The 19204-nt window shown below is 37.2% G+C and overlaps 1 protein-coding gene across 1 annotated transcript; it reads left to right on the forward strand.

The window, feature by feature from the left end:
• The first annotated feature begins 11437 nt into the window (after positions 1-11437).
• Positions 11438-18886, forward strand: LOC117318357 (inositol hexakisphosphate kinase 1-like). Its single transcript, XM_033873360.1, has 5 exons — positions 11438-12008; positions 14073-14259; positions 14940-15127; positions 15988-16163; positions 16894-18886. The coding sequence occupies exons 1-5, from the start codon at positions 11801-11803 to the stop codon at positions 17461-17463; spliced, it is 1329 nt and encodes a 442-aa protein (XP_033729251.1). The 5' UTR covers positions 11438-11800; the 3' UTR covers positions 17464-18886.
• The last annotated feature ends 318 nt before the right edge of the window (positions 18887-19204 follow it).

Genomic DNA, 19204 nt, shown 5'->3' on the forward strand with positions numbered 1-19204 from the left:
CTGTGGCCAGTATAGTTGGGGCAGGTGTTTTTTAAAAATCAGCGGGGGCCAGGTATCGAGGACAGGTGGGTTTTTAAGTCAGTTGTGGCCAGGTTAAAACCTAGGACAGGGTGTTTAAAAATGTTTGTGGGGCCAGGTATCAAAGGGGGGGGAAAAGGGGTGGTAAAAGTCGTCTGTAGGCCAGGTATACGTGGGCAGGGTTGTTAAGGTCGTCTGTGGGGGCCCGGTATTTTCGTAGGACAGGTGTGGGAAAGTCATCTGTAGGGGAGGTATACGTTTGGGAAAGGTTGGGAAATCAGTTTTTTGGGCCGGTTAGTAGGAAGGGGTAAAAAGTCAGTTGTAGGCCAGGGATCAAGGGGGCGGGTGGTAAGTCAGGGGGCCAGGTAAATTCGGGACAGGGTGGTAAAAAGTCTTTTGGGGCCCCGGTATACAAGACAGGGGTGGAAAATCTTTGGGGCAGTTTTACGTAGGGGGCAGGGGGGGTAAAGTCCTCTGTTTTGGGCCCGGTATACGTGGACAGGGTGTAAAGTCAGTCGGGGCCCGGTATCGTGGAAGGTTTTTGGGGAAAGTCATTTTTGTTGGGGCCGGTAACTTAGGGGACAGGTGTGGTAAAGTAGTCGGGGCCCGGTTCTAGGGGGCAGGTGTGGTAAAGGGCATGGGGGCCGGATACTAGGAAGGTGTGGTAAAGTCAGTTGTGGGCCCGGTATACGTAGGAAAAGGTGGGTAAAGTCAGTCTGTGGGCGGTATACTAGGACGGGGGGTAAAAAATAGTGGAGGGGGCCAGGGGAACTAGGGACAGGTGTGGTAAATCATTGTGGGCCCCGGTATACTAGGACCCGGTGTGGTTTAAAAAATCACTGTGGCCAGGTATACAAAGGACGGTGGTAAAGTCAATTGTGGGGCCAGGTAAGTAGGGGCAGGTTTGTAAAGTCAGTGGGGGCCAGGAACTGGGGGCAGGTGTGGAAAATCAGTTGTGGGGGGTTTAAATAGGCAGGTGTGGTAAAAAAGTTGTGGGGCCGGTATTAGGACGGGGTTTGGTTAAAAGTCATTTGGGCCCGGAAATTATTTTGAAGGTGGGAAAAGGAAAATTTTCAGGTTATTTGCAGTTTAAAATCCATTTGTTTAGGGGGGACCAATTGTGGTAAAAATCATTTTGCCCGAAAATAATTGAAATTTTAATCCAAATTTTGATTTTATGTTTGACAATTTTTTGGTATAAGGGTCTTTTTTTTGCAGGGTATGGATCGTTTGTTTAAGGCCTTTTAAACCCGAAATTTTAAATTTTGAAGGAATTGTTTGGAAAATTTAGGCCTTATTTAACGTTTACGGCCAACATTTTGTTTTTAATTTGGGAAAATTTCACAGGGAAAAAAAATTTTAAATATTATCCAAAGGGAAAATTTATTTATTTGCATTAATTACAAAAAAGCCTTTGACTTTCCATGGGGAGGGCCCTTTGATCAATGCTTGGTATAAGGATCTGTTAATGTTAGAGACCTGTACACACCCTAGAACACTGTACATATATAGGAATGGATATTGTTTTGGAATGTTAGAGACCTCATATTTAACGCTCGTGCCATTTACATGTACATGTACATGATGTTCGTGATTGTGGAAAATTTTCATCAGGGAAATAACAAGATCCTCAGAATATTATCCGTAAATTTTGAGCGATTAATTGTTATTGATTGCATCTAGATGTACAAAACAACTTCTCATTTTTCTTAAAACCATTCTAGATATCCATCGATATCACATGTACAGCCTGGGATTGACTAAAAACATTTGAGTGGTAACTTTTGTTCCATTTGGCGTATCAAAATGAAAATTTGGGTAATGGATAAGTATACAACACGGTCTTAGATGAAGCAAAAAACTGGACAATGCCAACAAAATGGCTGTCCAGTGGATACTTCTGATTCGTTGAAATTTAGATATTGTTCGATTTGAATGGAAATAGGTGCAAACATATATGGTGTGACAGTGACACAAGAAAGGCATTGATTTCAAATCCATATTCTGATTGGTTGTAATATAAGTACATGTATTCAGTTTTTAATTTCAATTAACATAGGTATACTAGCTCCTTTGGAGAGCGTTGGAATGATCCAGTGGGCATTTTAAGAAATCAAGTAATAATATGTAGGTGTATATGACACTACAACCATGACTCCAATTTAAAATTCTGGATTAAAAAATGACCACTATTTTCTGGCTTCTGATTGGTGGAAATTTGAGTGTGTCTGATTTTGATAAACTTTGGTATTTAGATGTGTTCTAATTTAAGGACCAATGATGTGGTTTCTATTAGTTAGCTTCAATAGTGACTGTGGTAGCTTTGGGGATTTCTGTAACCAGTTCACCTAACAATTAACTCTAGTTGCTAGGTACTATAATTAAAATAATTGTTATACTCAACTTTAAGGGGCACATAAAGGTTGTACCTACGGTATGTTGTTTTGGATATTGGAAGAAATCCAATGGTCATGCATACATATGAATTATAGATTTGTTTTGATTATAAAATACTTATGTTAGGAGATGTACTAGTTTATTGTGTTTTGTTTGGTATACTGTAAAAGTGGAAATATTCGCGGTGTGGAAATTTTCGCTTATTTCGCTATCAGTAAATCTCCGCGAAAATTTCCACACACGAATATATTAACACATAAAAATACTATATATAAAAGATACAAGTTAGCGCAAAAATATCTTGACGGCGCGAAAAATATCCACACCGCGAACACTTTGGAAGCTGGCTAAGCGAAAATGTCCACACGCGAAAATATCCACTTTTACAGTATTGCCTATACAGACACAGAGTGTTTATTGTATGGGTACCAAGGTTCAATGTATGGTTGGAGGTTACCAATGAATCAGGGATATTAACGCTGGAGTATTATAATGGTAGACACAACTAAACAAACTGTCCAACACGCCTGCTTACTCTGCTTCCTCAATGTTAGTGATCCTTTGTACAGGGATTGAGGGACATTGAGCTCCAATCCCACCTAGACCTGCTTCATATACATGAGCAATTTGATTGGTCAGAGTAGCGATGAAGACACTATGGACTTACTATATATATTTTGTCGGCAATTTTGCAATATTTACAGTAATTAACTACAGCATAAAGATAAATACACAGGGGATATCAATATAAATGTATACAAGTGCAGAAGATTGTTGTGTGAAATATAATAGCCATGAACTTATGTTCAGACTTGGACCTCAACAACTTAGGCAGTATATACATACCAGACACATCAGAAATAGTTTATTATTGTAGGAATATATGTACTTTATGAATTACATTTTAGATTTGTTAATGTTAAACATGTTATAATTGAACATATTTGGTCTACATTTATACATAACAGCTGCCCATGTATTAAAACATGCAGATTTAGTTTCTGTACATTTAACACTCCCATAAGGTGTTAGGATTCAATAATCTGACAGGATGTCAGGACTATGATCACGAGTGTGATTTAAGTGCTATAACAATGTAATGAATATGAAGTGGAATGGCTTGATGAGTGATCACTACACCATAACAGTTAAGTCCATCCCTGACAACACTCTGTCGTAGTCAGAGTAAAACATATAAAGCCCCAGTGATCAGGTGTTCTTCCAGTGTTAAGCACGAGTGGAGAAACCTGTGAAGCCATTTAAGCAATTGTTTAAAAATAAAAGTTGACTGAAATGTCACATGCTGACTGATAGGTGGTGCTTATGGAAAGTTGGGACTAAGAGTCATGGTAAACGTGTGGAGTCATGTATATCTTTGTAGCTAATATTTACATAATTTAATTGATATCATATATTTTGTTGGAGAAATCATAGGGAAGGTAAGGTAAGTATATCTTCAGTATACATCGTGTTTTAGGAAGTTATATTGTAAATCTACCAGCTGACCAATAACTCCAATTTGTCAGCCATCACCCACTAGTACACAAACTAGATGTAATTTGAAATCTGATCCATATATAGAGCCAACTCCATCTGATTCAAAGACAAGGCAAAAATTCATGAGGAAAACCACCTTAGGAAAGTCTTCAGTGTGTCAGGCTATAGGAAGTTCCTAGGGACTAGAACCAGAGGCAAGCGACCCCTTACCAGCCAAGGGACACATCACTCCTTCTTACATAGGAGGAGTTTCTGAGACCATCAACAGAAAAATCTGTAAAGTGGTATAGTGTATATACACCAAGACTCACAATACCATTTGGTAGATGTTGGTAGATGTTTGTAGATGTTCGTAGCACCAAAAGGCAAAATATCTACCATGTACAAGTTTGGTGCCATCTATCAAATCAAATGTGTGCAGTGTCCATCTTCATGTGTAGGAGAGACAGAAAGACCCTCTGTAAACAGCTGGTTGCAGAACCCTATAGATTCCTCTCCAGTCAGGGCACACATGGGGGACCACTCCCACAAATTTTACTCAGACAACATTAGAGTATTGGACCAGGACCCAGGTTGGTGTCAAGGACGCTATTTATTATGCTGCCTTCAGACTTGACCTAAACCAGAGGGCGCCACACCCTGCCCGGCGCCTATGCCAGCCTTGTTCAGTCACATGACTTTGGGATAATCCCTAGAAGTCTGTCGAGTATCAGGTGAAAGTTACCTGTGAGTAGAATAGAAGTCTGTCGAGTATCAGGTGAAAGTTACCTGTGAGTAGAATAGAAGTCTGTCGAGTAGCTGACGAAAGTTACCTGTGAGTAGAATAGAAGTCTGTCGAGTATCAGGCAAAAGTTACCTGTGAGTAGAATAGAAGTCTGTCGAGTAGCTGACGAAAGTTACCTGTGAGTAGAATAGAAGTCTGTCGAGTATCAGGCAAAAGTTACCTGTGAGTAGAATAGAAGTCTGTCAAGTATCAGGTGAAAGTTACCTGTGAGTAGAATAGAAGTCTGTCGAGTATCAGGCAAAAGTTACCTGTGAGTAGAATAGAAGTCTGTCGAGTATCAGGTGAAAGTTACCTGTGAGTAGAATAGAAGTCTGTCGAGTATCAGGCAAAAGTTACCTGTGAGTAGAATAGAAGTCTGTCGAGTAGCTGACGAAAGTTACCTGTGAGTAGAATAGAAGTCTGTCGAGTAGCTGACGAAAGTTACCTGTGAGTAGAATAGAAGTCTGTCGAGTATCAGGCAAAAGTTACCTGTGAGTAGAATAGAAGTCTATCAAGTGGCTGACGAAAGTTACCTGTGAGTAGAATAGAAGTCTGTCGAGTATCAGGTGAAAGTTACCTGTGAGTAGAATAGAAGTCTGTCGAGTAGCTGGTGAAAGTAGCTGATGAAAGTTACCTGTGAGTAGAATAGAAATCTGTCGAGTAGCTGATGAAAGTTACCTGTGAGTAGAATAGAAGTCTGTCGAGTAGCTGACGAAGTTACCTGTGAGTAGAATAGAAGTCTGTCGAGTAGCTGACGAAAAGTTACCTTGAGTAGAATAGAAGTCTGTCGAGTAGCAGGTGAAAGTTACCTGTGAGTAGAATAGAAGTCTGTCGAGTAGCAGGTGAAAGTTACCTGTGAGTAGAATAGAAGTCTGTCGAGTATCAGGCAAAAGTTACCTGTGTGTAGAATAGAAGTCTGTAGAGTATCAGGTGAAAGTTACCTGTGAGTAGAATAGAAGTCTGTCGAGTATCAGGTGAAAGTTACCTGTGTGTAGAATAGAAGTCTATCAAGTGGCTGACGAAAGTTACCTGTGAGTAGAATAGAAGTCTGTCGAGTATCAGGTGAAAGTTACCTGTGTGTAGAATAGAAGTCTATCAAGTGGCTGACGAAAGTTACCTGTGAGTAGAATAGAAGTCTGTCGAGTATCAGGTGAAAGTTACCTGTGAGTAGAATAGAAGTCTGTCGAGTATCAGGTGAAAGTTACCTGTGAGTAGAATAGAAGTCTGTCGAGTAGCTGGTGAAAGTAGCTGATGAAAGTTACCTGTGAGTAGAATAGAAATCTGTCGAGTAGCTGACGAAAGTTACCTGTGAGTAGAATAGAAGTCTGTCGAGTAGCTGACGAAAGTTACCTGTGAGTAGAATAGAAGTCTATCGAGTAGAAGGTGAAAGTTACCTGTACATTACGTACCTGTTGGAAGACATACTGTTTATAATGTAAACTCTTAGTGACAAGGATACAGACAAAATCATTCTCATATCAGAGTAACTATCAGTGATACAGCTATATGGTTATTTAACTGATTGCATGGTTTGAGAAGCCAAATCTAAACTGCATTATTAGTTAACTATCAGGTTAAAATTTGTACTCCTTCAAAATGGGGTAACTATGAGTATGCTTAATGGAATACATCAATGGCAGGTTACTGATACTGACAACCGAGGTATTTTAAAGAGTTATACTGATGCTGTTCATGTTGGAATCATTGCTTTAAATTAACATAGGCTTAGATTGAATGTTTAAGGTTGTGAAGTATTCACAGTTGTATACATACTAATTATAAGCCACAGGAAGTAGAGTATCTTATCACAGACACACATGTATATGCTGAATGGGGATACACTATAGCTGTCTTCCTGTTCAAATATTAATCACATATGCATATGTACATATTCTGTGCATACATACAATTCAAAATCGTCACAGATTGCCATCATTTGAACAAGTCCTGAATATGTTGATGTCCTGCTGGGATTTGACAGTATGTGATATATATTGTGTTGATCATTTTAACCACAACTAAATGAAATAGGTCTTTATAATATAGTTCTCATGTAAACAGCAGGTAAAAATGATTTGTGTGTTTGTATATTAATACTCCATTTGGAAACTTAATTGCATGCACCTGGAATTCAATTTTTTTAAATTGTAACAAAAATTGTGATGTTAAAATCAGTGGACAGGAAAATGAGAATATGTATATACATACATGTACTACATAAGAGAGTTTGTTCTGTGTATATTGTGTCACCAGTATCTAGTGGAAGTGAGGTGCTAATTTAATAATATTGTGTCACCAGTATCTAGTGGAAGCGAAGTGCTACTTTAATAATATTGTGTCACCAGTATCTAGTGGAAGTGAGGTGCTAATTTAATAATATTGTGTCACCAGTATCTAGTGGAAGTGAGGTGCTAATTTAATAATATTGTGTCACCAGTATCTAGTGGAAGTGAGGTGCTAATTTAGTAATATTGTGTCACCAGTATCTAGTGGAAGTGAGGTGCTAATTTAACAGTATTGTGTCACCAGTATCTAGTGGGAGTGAAGTGCTAATTTAACAGTACTGTGTCACCAGTATCTAGTGGAAGTGGGGTGCTAATTTAACAGTACTGTGTCACCAGTATCAAGTGGAAGCGAGGTGCTAATTTCACTAGGATTTATAATAACTGACACTAGCTGTAATAACAGTAACTGGGACACAGATATCTACAGCCACTAGGATTTATAATTACTGACACTCAGTATCTGTATTACAGTAACTGGGACACGGATCTCTACAGCCACTAGGATTTATAACTACTGACACTATCTGTAATTACAGTAACTGACACAGATCTCTACAACCACTAGGATTTATAATTACTGACACTACCTGTAATTACAGTAACTGGGACACAGATCTCTACAGCCACTAGGATTTATAACTACTGACACTATCTGTAATTACAGTAACTGACACAGATCTCTACAGCCACTAGGATTTATAATTACTGACACTACCTGTAATTACAGTAACTGGGACACGGATCTCTACAGCCACTAGGATTTATAATTACTGACACTATCTGTAATTGCAATAACTGGGACACAGATCTCTACAGCCACTAGGATTTATAACTACTGACACTACCTGTAATTACAGTAACGTGGACACAGATCTCTACAGCCACTAGGATTTATAACTACTGACGCTACCTGTAATTACAGTAACTTGGCCACAGATCTCTACAGCCACTAGGATTTATAACTACTGACACTATCTGTAATTACAGTAACCTGGACACAGATCTCTACAGCCACTAGGATTTATAATTACTGACACTATCTGTAATTACAGTAACTGGGACACAGATCTCTACAGCCACTAGGATTTATAATTACTGACACTCAGTATCTGTATTACAGTAACTGGGACACAGGTCTCTACAGCAACTAGGATTTATAATTACTGACACTATCTGTAATAACAGTAACTTGGACACAGATCTCTACAGCCACTAGGATTTATAATTACTGACACTACCTGTAATTACAGTAACTGGGACACAGAACTCTACAGCCACTAGGATTTATAATTACTGACACTAGGTGTAATTACAGTAACTGGGACACAGATCTCTACAGCCACTAGGATTTATAATTACTGACACTACCTGTAATTACAGTAACTGGGACACAGATCTCTACAGCCACTAGGATTTATAATTACTGACACTATCTGTAATTACAGTAACTGGGACACAGATCTCTACAGCCACTAGGATTTATAATTACTGACACTATCTGTAATTACAGTAACTGGGACACAGATCTCTACAGCCACTAGGATTTATAATTACTGACACTATCTGTAATTACAGTAACCTGGACACAGATCTCTACAGCCACTAGGATTTATAATTACTGACACTATCTGTAATTACAGTAACTGGGACACAGATCTCTACAGCCACTAGGATTTATAATTACTGACACTATCTGTAATTGCAGTAACTGGGACACAGATCTCTACAGCCACTAGGATTTATAATTACTGACACTATCTGTAATTACAGTAACCTGGACACAGATCTCTACAGCCACTAGGATTTATAATTACTGACACTATCTGTACTTACAGTAACTGGGACACAGGTCTCTACAGCCACTAGGATTTATAATTACTGACACTATCTGTACTTACAGTAACTGACACAGATCTCTACAGCCACTAGGATTTATAACTACTGACACTACCTGTAATTACAGTAACGTGGACACAGATCTCTACAGCCACTAGGATTTATAATTACTGACACTATCTGTAATTATAGTAACTGGGACACAGATCTCTGCAGCCACTAGGATTTATAATTACTGACACTATCTGTAATTACAGTAACTGACACAGATCTCTACAGCCACTAGGATTTATAACTACTGACACTACCTGTAATTACAGTAACGTGGACACAGATCTCTACAGCCACTAGGATTTATAACTACTGACGCTACCTGTAATTACAGTAACTGGGACACGGATCTCTACAGCCACTAGGATTTATAATTACTGACACTATCTGTAATTACAATAACTGGGACACAGATCTCTACAGCCACTAGGATTTATAACTACTGACACTACCTGTAATTACAGTAACTGGGACACAGATCTCTACAGCCACTAGGATTTATAACTACTGACACTATCTGTAATTACAGTAACGTGGACACAGATCTGCAGCCACTAGGATTTATAACTACTGACACTATCTGTAATTACAGTAACTGGGACACAGATCTCTACAGCCACTAGGATTTATAATTACTGACACTACCTGTAATTACAGTAACTTGGACACAGATCTCTACAGCCACTAGGATTTATAACTACTGACACTATCTGTAATTACAGTAACCTGGACACAGATCTCTACAGCCACTAGGATTTATAATTACTGACACTACCTGTAATTACAGTAACTGACACAGATCTCTACAGCCACTAGGATTTATAATTACTGACACTGACTGTAATTACAGTAACTGGGACACAGATCTCTACAGCCACTAGGATTTATAATTACTGACACTACCTGTAATTACAGTAACTGGGACACAGATCTCTACAACCACTAGGATTTATAATTACTGACACTACCTGTAATTACAGTATAACATTACTGGGACACAGATCTCCACATCATCTGTACCATACCAGCACAGAATTTTAGATTGTGACTGACATGGTTTACTTTTTAGCTTGGCTCATGTTCAGTCAGTGCTGATTTTTGTACCTTCAGTTTGTTGTTTTTAGCCTATAAACTAGGACTTATTGCAGGACATAAAATAGTATTTATAAATGTGTAACATGTCGAGGAGCATCTGAACAAAAAATCCAGTAAAAAAAAGCCTATAAATTCCTATTGTGGTACATTTTGATTTGTTATTAAAGTGTTTGTAAATTTCAACAAAACATGTTATCTATGCATGTTTCAGGGGGACACAATTAGCTCATTTGTATCACCTATATTACACAAAATAGCTATGTCATCTTGCTCACAAGTGTATAGAGCACACACAAATATATAGGAGGACTGGTTTGACCAGATTTGTCTTTATAATATGTATAAACACTGATTCTATTTTGACCTTGAAATGCAAATAGCGGTTGTGAATAATATCTCACAAATATGGCATATTTATAAGGAGGTATTTCAAGCATCAAAAATTCTCTTATTAGACACTATACAAAACTCTAGACATGGCAAAAAGACTTTGTTTAGGGGAAACTATTCAACAGTTTAGGTTGGGGTAAAAGATGCATATTTCTGAAAAAGGCCCCAAATTTAAACTCACTAGTTTAACACAATTTGTCTTAAAATTAAAGGTCCTTCTTATCATGATCAGATGCCTTAAAAGTATTTTGTATAAGTATGTTTATTGAATTAAGATGCCTCCCTTTATGTCATATTTGTGTAATATTATTCATAGTCACCATTTGCATTTCAAGGTCAAAACAAAATCAGTGATTATACGAACATAAAGTCAAATCCATGCAGTCAAACAAATGCTCCTACCCTGTGCTATAGACACTTAATTGTGAGCATAGAAGCTTGGGTATTTTTCAGGATTGATAATTTGTGTGACTTAGAATTATTCCATGCTACATCTTACCACAAAATAACTTTATATAAGAAACTGGTAGCATCGACAGCAAATTATTGGTGATTTTAAGAAACTTCATGTCCAAACAAGCATTTTGGTATATTATATGACTATTTTTGTACAAATTTTTAGATATTTATTTGTGTCTGAAATTAAACATTCTCCTGTACAGCTTAACTGAACTGTTATAGATATATAGGGTAACATATTTCCAGGCGTCGGTTGTTGTTGGATATAGACTGTAGAATACTGATTGAACTCTAATAGATAAATACAAACTTCTTAGGGATGTAAATTGCAGTATAGGTATAAGTACCGTATATATTTACTGCGTCAGCTTACCTACGCGTCAAGGCTGTAAGAGGGAGGCTTAAATTGAGATGGTGTTTACTTTAGCCTTACTATGTAGATATATGACAAGGTCATTGGTAATGATCATTATTGTTATATTATGGTCAACAGGTAGCTCTTATGGTGAGATTTTATATCCACTGTCCAGTCAAAATGTGATAGGACAAGTAGGAGTCTTAAAGGGCAATGTAAACACTAAACAATGCATGCTTTCATAGATGCCTAGAGGACAAAGAAAAAATTCTTGCTGCTTATATATATATAATTAAAATACAGGTCGCAAGGCTGTCCAGTCAAAGTTACTCAAAAGCTTCCTTCAGGGTACATGCCACTGGTTTTGCTGACATTCATCAGCCTCTAGAAAGTTCATTAGCCAGATGTCAGGAGTGATTTGATTTTATGTCGGAGCTTGATATAATAATCCATACTACAGTGAGGGGTTTGTGTGGCAGAAGTTTTCAAAGCATGTCTGTGAACAGTAACAAAGTATATATATATGAAATTATACCTGGGTACAGTGAAGATGTTGATGATGGTAGTTTATTTTACTTTGTTACAGAGTGTGGAAACTTCGTGATGGTACAGAAGAGAGATTCTAACCTCACACTGCCTGGCCTCTAGCCAATAATGCCGGAGGAAGGCGCAGTCATGATGGACACAGAGCCAGGTGACTGTGAACCTGTCCAGTTACAGCCGTTCATCCATCAGGTGGGCGGTCACACCAGCATGCTACGCTTCAACGATGACACGCTCTGCAAACCACTGATTGAGCGTGAACAGGTCTTCTACCAGGCCATTCCCCGTGGTCTGAAGCAGTTCACTCCACAATACAGAGGTATGGTTTAACTATGTTACACAGTTAAATGGTATCACTCTCAAAAGTTGTTTCTTTTTCCTTTTTACAAGGAAACAAAAACAAAACAAACAAAAAAAGAAAGATAACGTCTCACTATAATAGGAAATCTATGGTCTATTTCATAATATCCACAAAAAATAAGTGCTGAAATAAAATCATTCTTTTGCTGATATGTATACATTTACCAGTATATGTTGAAAGATATAATACACTGTAGTTTATGATTGAAATGTTACTGCCAATCTTCTAAATATTGATTTTAACACCAGGTATATGCATGGAAGTTCCATTAAAATAATGAAAGATAACTTGTTTTAATGATTTTACTAAAATCCATATCTTCTTCATGTATTTTTCATCATTGAACATGCATACAAACAGAATTGATTTTACATACATGGAATACATGTATGTGTTTTATTTACAGATGTCCCTGAAGAGTTTTGTTGACAGGAACCATAGAGATGTCCACAGATCGTACAGATCAATGGACACGGTTGCCTGTCATCTAACAATTTCATGTTGGTGCTAATTGTTCATAAATTCTTAGTTTTGACTGATATACCCAAGGGCCATGATGTGCCATCTGTCACCTAAATCCGTTTGTCTGCATGGTGTCAACTTTTTGCTTTAAGTTATTTTTACAAATGTTACAGACTGAGGGTAATTATTTTTGGTCAGAAGCATGCTTAGACATACATGTAGGACTGTCAAGTTTGTTCAAATGAATGACCTTGACAACATTTCAGTGTCATATTTGCTTCAAATGATTTTTGTGTCGCCTTTGAAAAGGAGACATATAGGTATTACTTTTCGGCGGCGTCGGTGTCGGCGTCGGCGGCGTCCGGAAAATGGTTTTCGTGCGATAACTTTAGTAGTTTAGAACGGATTAATTCGAAACTTCATGGGAAGGTTCATTACCATGATAGCTCGGACAAGTTCGATAACCAAAATTATTCGCACCTTTTTAAAAAAGTTATAGCCCTTTAATTTTTTGCGAAAATGGTTTCCACTCAATAACTTGAATAATTATAACAGGATTAATTTGAAACTTCATGGGAAGGTTCGTTACCATAATACTGTGGACAAGTTCGTTAACCAAATTTATTCGCACCATTTTAAAAGAGTTATGGCCCTTTAATTTTTTGCGAAAATGGTTTCCACTCAATAACTTGAATAATTATTACTGGATTAATTTGAAACTGCATGGGAAGGTTCGTTACCATAATACTGTGGACAAGTTCGTTAACCAAATTTATTCGGACCTTTTTAAAAGAGTTATAGCCCTTTAATTTTTTTTGCGAAAATAGATTGTTCGTTGCCATAATACTGTGGACAAGTTTGTTATTGGTTTTTTTAATTCAAGTCCTAGTTTTAAAGAGTTATGGCCCTTTAATTACTGGAATTAATTCAAAATTTCATGGGAAGTCTTTCGCAAGTTTTTAAAAGAGTTATAGCCATTTATTTTTTTCCGAAAACGGTTTCTATATTTTAATGGATTAATTCAAAACTTCATGCTGAGCTAGTATTGCTTGTTTTTTTATTCAAGTCCTAATTTTAAAGAGTTATGACCCTTTAATTATTCGCATACACAGGCGACACCTCCACTTCCGTGGAATTCTTGTTCGAAAGTTTCACAGCTAATGCTGTTTGCTCAGTAGGTTACTGGTATGAAGATATTTTGATTGGGTAATCAGTTATGTTAAAGATATAAGCTTGACATACAGGTTTGTTTGATATGGCCAGAAGGCAAATTTGGATCAGTGAAAAATAGATTTCAAAATTTCAAAATGCTGCAATCCAAATATCTGATAACTCATTTCATATGTATTATACCAAATTGATGCATTGGATCACAAGCCTTTGGAGGTTTTCTGGAGGGTTTGGTTTTACAGAGCTTCATATGACCTTTGTGACAGTACATATGACCTCTATAACAGTACATATGAAATCGGACAGTATTTGAAAATTATGTGTTTAGTAGATTTGCGGCCTCGATCATCATGTTGACATAGTGTAGTAATTCATGTACAACAATTACAGGAGTGATAGAAGTCCAGCTACACGAGGACAGTGATGGCTATATCACACTGATCGGCTACCCTCCAGACAGTGGCAAAGTCACCTTCCCCAGGAACACTTCCCCAGCCTCCAGTGAGAGTGATACTGATACTGCCAGCCCCGTCCTCAACACCAAACACAGACATGACCGGCCAGGTGATCCGTACAGGTAAATCACAGAAATCAATTACCTGTAACAGGTACTCAGTCTCAGACCAAGTTCATCGGGTTCTCAAGTTGAAGAATTGTCTTCATTGCTTTTAAAAAGAGGAACATTGCAAATCAACTTGACCTTGAAACACATACAAAGTGATATAGTATTTTACAGTGTACGTTGTTACTAATAAGATTACCTTGATATCGTAGTGTGATATAGTATTTTACAGTGTACATTGTTACTTAATAAGATTACCTTGATATCGTAGTGTGATAAAGTATTTTACAGTGTACATTTGACCTTGATATCGTAGTGTGATATAGTATTTTACAGTGTACATTTGACTTGTTACTAATAAGATTACCTTGATATCGTAGCGTGATATAGTATTTTACAGTGTACATTTGACCTTGATATCGTAGTGTGATATAGTATTTTACAGTGTACATTTGACCTTGATATCGAACTGTGATATAGTATTTTACAGTGTACATTGTTACTAATAAGATTACCTTGATATCGTAGTGTGATATAGTATTTTACAGTGTACATTGTTACTAATAAGATTACCTTGATATCGTAGTGTAATATAGTATTTTACAGTGTACATTTGACTTATTACTAATAAGATTACCTTGATATCGTAGCGTGATATAGTATTTTACAGTGTACATTTGACCTTGATATTGTAGCGTGCGCCTGCTGAGGAGTGGCAGCCTTGAAGTGAGCACTCAGACAGAAAAGGTGTTTCACATGAACGATCCCAAATCAGGCAAGCATGACAAGACGGAGGGGATCAATCCCTGGAGCCTGAAGTGCCACAAACGCCAACTGTCCAAGATGAGGCGTGTTACACAAGGAGCCGGGTCATTTACAAGCAGTATCCTTCAGCGTCATGTGTTATTACATACGTATATAGTCCCAGTAAATACTAGCTGCTGCCTTCTGACTTCGCTAGGAAAATCCTCTCCTCAGTCTGCTAACATGAGATTTGGCACTACGTATACAGGTTACTTAAAATGATGGTCAAGATTGAGAAATATTTAGATTCATTTATTGGTGAATTTATTGTTTCTCCATAACAATACTAAAATGATTCATCTATCTAACACATCAAATTGTCATACACTACCGTTAAAGGGAATATTGATGTTGATCGAGGAATATCTCTATCCTACATACAAATATAAAGAAAGAGTCTTTTTCTCTCATATCACTATCACTACCAGATTTCTTGTATAATTGTCTCTCAACCATCAGTTTTCTTTTTTTTTTAACATGTTTGATAATTTAATAGAATATACAGGTACTTTTTTTTTGTTCAGTCACGTTTTTTATAAAAGACTATGTCACTGCTTGTCATAATAGTCGTTAGAATTCCATTCATAGTTCAGGCATTTCGAGTTAGTGTCAATCTTGATCACCATGATGCGGCAAATGTTTCATGTGTGGTAATATTCACAGTTATTTTGACAACTTTATTTGTGAACCAGCAAACAGTGAAACAAGTATTCAATCTTTTCTATCACATATGATTATACATGTTAGACATCTGTCTATCAATAACGAATGGATGAATGAGGAGGGGAGAAACTTTACTACTATTTGTACAGGAACTGTGTAGAAATACATTGTAAATACATAGAAGATAGAAGTTCTATATTTGAGACTCAGGTGACGGTTAAGGCCCATGGGCCTCTTGTTTGAGCTTGTGAAGAATTGGTCCTTAACCTATGATAGAATTTATTTTACTGGAGAACATAGCAGCTCAATGTGATTTCCCCTGTATTCTCGACCTAAAGATGGGCACTCGACAACATGGTGATGACGTCCCGGAGGCCAAGAAACAGAGCCACATCAAAAAGTGTGAACAGTCGACCTCCAGTGTCCTTGGTGTTCGTATCTGTGGCATGCAGGTACAAGGTCTACTTTCTCGTAGAATCAAGGACTTAAATTAAGATTACAAGTCCATGGTAGTAGTTATCATTAACATTAGGAGATGGGGAGAGTGAATATAGATCACAAATCCTTGGTAGTAGTTATCCCAAACATTAGGAGGTGAGGAGAGTGAATATAGATCACAAATCCTTGGTAGTAGTTATCCCAAACATTAGGAGGTGAGGAGAGTGAATATAGATCACAAATCCTTGGTAGTAGTTATCCCAAACATTAGGAGGTGAGGAGAGTGAATATAGGTCACAGATCCTTGGTAGTAGTTATCATTAACATTAGGAGATCAGGAGAGTGAATATAGATCACAAATCCTTGGTAGTAGTTATCTCAAACATTAGGAGATGGGGAAAGTGAATATAGATCACAAATCCTTGGTAGTAGTTATCCCAAACATTAGGAGATGAGGAGAGTGAATATAGATCACAAATCCTTGATAGTTAGTTATCCCAAACATTAGGAGATGAGGAGAGTGAATATAGATCACAAATCCTTGGTAATAGTTATCCCAAACATTAGGAGATGAGGAGAGTGAACATAAATCACACTTTTGTTGTAATGAATCCATAGTAGGTAGTATAATAGACCATTCTTTTTGTAATTAATCCATATTTCACTGTCAAAGTAATTCAGTTTTTCCTATTTCATTATTTTTATTTGTTGACGTGTCATTTCACGATATATAATTATTTTCAGGTGTACCAGGCCAACACCCAGAAATACATCTGTCACAACAAATACTACGGTCGTAGTCTGACAGTGGATGGCTTTAAAGAGGCTCTGTGCCAGTTCTTACACAATGGCCACCAGCTGCGGACAGAACTTGTACACGAGATAGTGACACGTTTACAGGCCTTACACGAAAGTGTGACAGAGCAGGACACATTCCGCTTCTACTCTAGCTCACTTCTTATTATGTATGATGGCGTGGTGGGTAACGGCAATGGGGCCTCTGGTGGTAGACCGTCCCACTCGGCCAGGGAGCGTGGTAGACCGTCCCACTCGGCCAGGGAGCGTGAACTAGACCATGAGGACAGTGACAGTAACACAAGTTCTGTGTCGGAGGGAGATCAGCCCTCCAATAGTCACTACCGTGGATGGGTCCCAAATGTGAATGTGAAAATGATAGACTTTGCACACAGTACACACAGTGGTTTTCAGGGTGACAAAACTGTACACAAGGGGCCAGACCAGGGCTATCTCCTTGGCCTTGCAAATCTCATCAAAATGTTCAATGAAATTGTAGATAGACCCCTCCCTGTGTAACAATTCATAGTCTGTGCATATTGACACGTGTTTATGAATTTTGTAATTCTTATGATGTTGATACCTCAGGCAAAATTCACTGGACATTTCCAATGGCAGTCTGTCTCCGTCTTATCTGAGGTGTAGAGGTTATATGGAGGTCAGCTAGATGACTGGGGTCATCTAGGCTAACATGTTCATATCACGTACTACTGGGCGATATAGAATCAGTGTATGTTGCTTGTATTTGTGTATATATATACTTGATCAGAAGATCTCTTTCATTTTTTCCACAAAAAGCATATTGTCTCATCATTCATCCTGATTAACAGGACATAACAGAGATAGTATGTTAGAGATTAGAGTATGTTATAATCATATCATACATATGTTGGCCTAACTTAGCACTTCTGTTACATGTATGAGTTTGTGAATAGGCTTTGTTAGCTTCTGAATTTTATATGAACACATGTACATGTATTAAAAATCACTTCACCATTCTTTTCTCTAGTTGATTAACTGGAAATTGGATTCGTTACTGAAGATTTCCTATATGATAGCAGGTTTCGTAGTTAATTTTAATATTTCCAAAATGTCACCATCATTATTATGATGAAATTCTTCATGAATTGTCAGTCTTGGATGTTTTTAGTATTGTGACCGGTTAGTTTTGATTGCTTGTATATATAACAACTCATGGATTGTAATTGGTTTAAGCATTATTAAGAGCTTCATCAATTTTGCACACTGATTTTAATATGTTGATAACTTTTCATCTATCATTTTAATCATTTTAATGGTCACTATATTGATTATTGATATTCCATCAATATGTTTCATATGGGTATTTATTTATCAAAAATCTGAGTGATGTCTTCAAAAGGCATGAACATCAGCATAATTGTATGAAGGTCAAGGTTGCAACCATAGCCGATATGAAGGTCATAAAGAGGCTACATTAAGAGATGACCTCAGAAGGCAAGAGGTCGTGTTGGTGACCTGATCAAGGTCATGGAGTTGACCACAGTAAAGAGAAGAGATGTGAGCTCAGATATATACAGAGGTGCAATATGTGTTGTGCAGATATTCTGTGAACTTCGCCATACTTGACCAGTTTACCTGTCAGTTTTACTGTTACATGGTAATTAATGGACATATTTATATATCTCAACAATATTTTATACAGAGCTGTTGATTTTAAAGAAAAATGTCTACATGATATTTAAAACGATTTCTTATCTGAATATTTTCCACATTAATACATTTACCTCACGTACTCAATTATTACTCCAGTAATGCTTTTCTGTGGAACGGTATATGTTAAGGAATTTTGGTCCATTCTTATCTCATATTCATACAGACTTGTTTATCTTATTTGACACATATAATGACTGTTACATTAATGGTAGTGGATACAGGATTCATGGATTCCAAGTATTGAGGTCATTAAAGGGACATCACGGTAAACCAATTTTTATTTTGTATTTTTTCATATTATTGGGTATATCTTTAAAAAAAATATCCTTATGAACAATAACCATTCGAATTTGATGATATATGTATATAAAAAACATCAATTATTAATTATAAAAAGGTTATCACAATTCGTTGATCAATAGTCTGAATATGCAAATTTTGTGACATATACGATAACACGCATGCGCACAACACACTAAAACACCTGAAAACAAAAATGGCTTCCAATGTGAATCGACTGCGGTTGAAAACGATAACAGCTTCCGCTGAATGGAAAGGAAAACGA

Source organism: Pecten maximus, unplaced genomic scaffold (assembly GCF_902652985.1).
Source record: "Pecten maximus unplaced genomic scaffold, xPecMax1.1, whole genome shotgun sequence".
NCBI classification, from domain to species: Eukaryota; Metazoa; Mollusca; class Bivalvia; order Pectinida; family Pectinidae; genus Pecten; species Pecten maximus.

Excerpts from the sequence above, each read along its gene's own strand:
- LOC117318357 (XM_033873360.1), top strand. The coding sequence starts at position 11,801 with ATGCCGGAGGAAGGCGCAGTCATGATGGACACAGAGCCAGGTGACTGT. Across the intron at positions 12,009-14,072 it reads GTTCACTCCACAATACAGAG|GAGTGATAGAAGTCCAGCTA; the intron begins GTATGGTTTAAC and ends CAACAATTACAG. Across the intron at positions 14,260-14,939 it reads CGGCCAGGTGATCCGTACAG|CGTGCGCCTGCTGAGGAGTG; the intron begins GTAAATCACAGA and ends TTGATATTGTAG.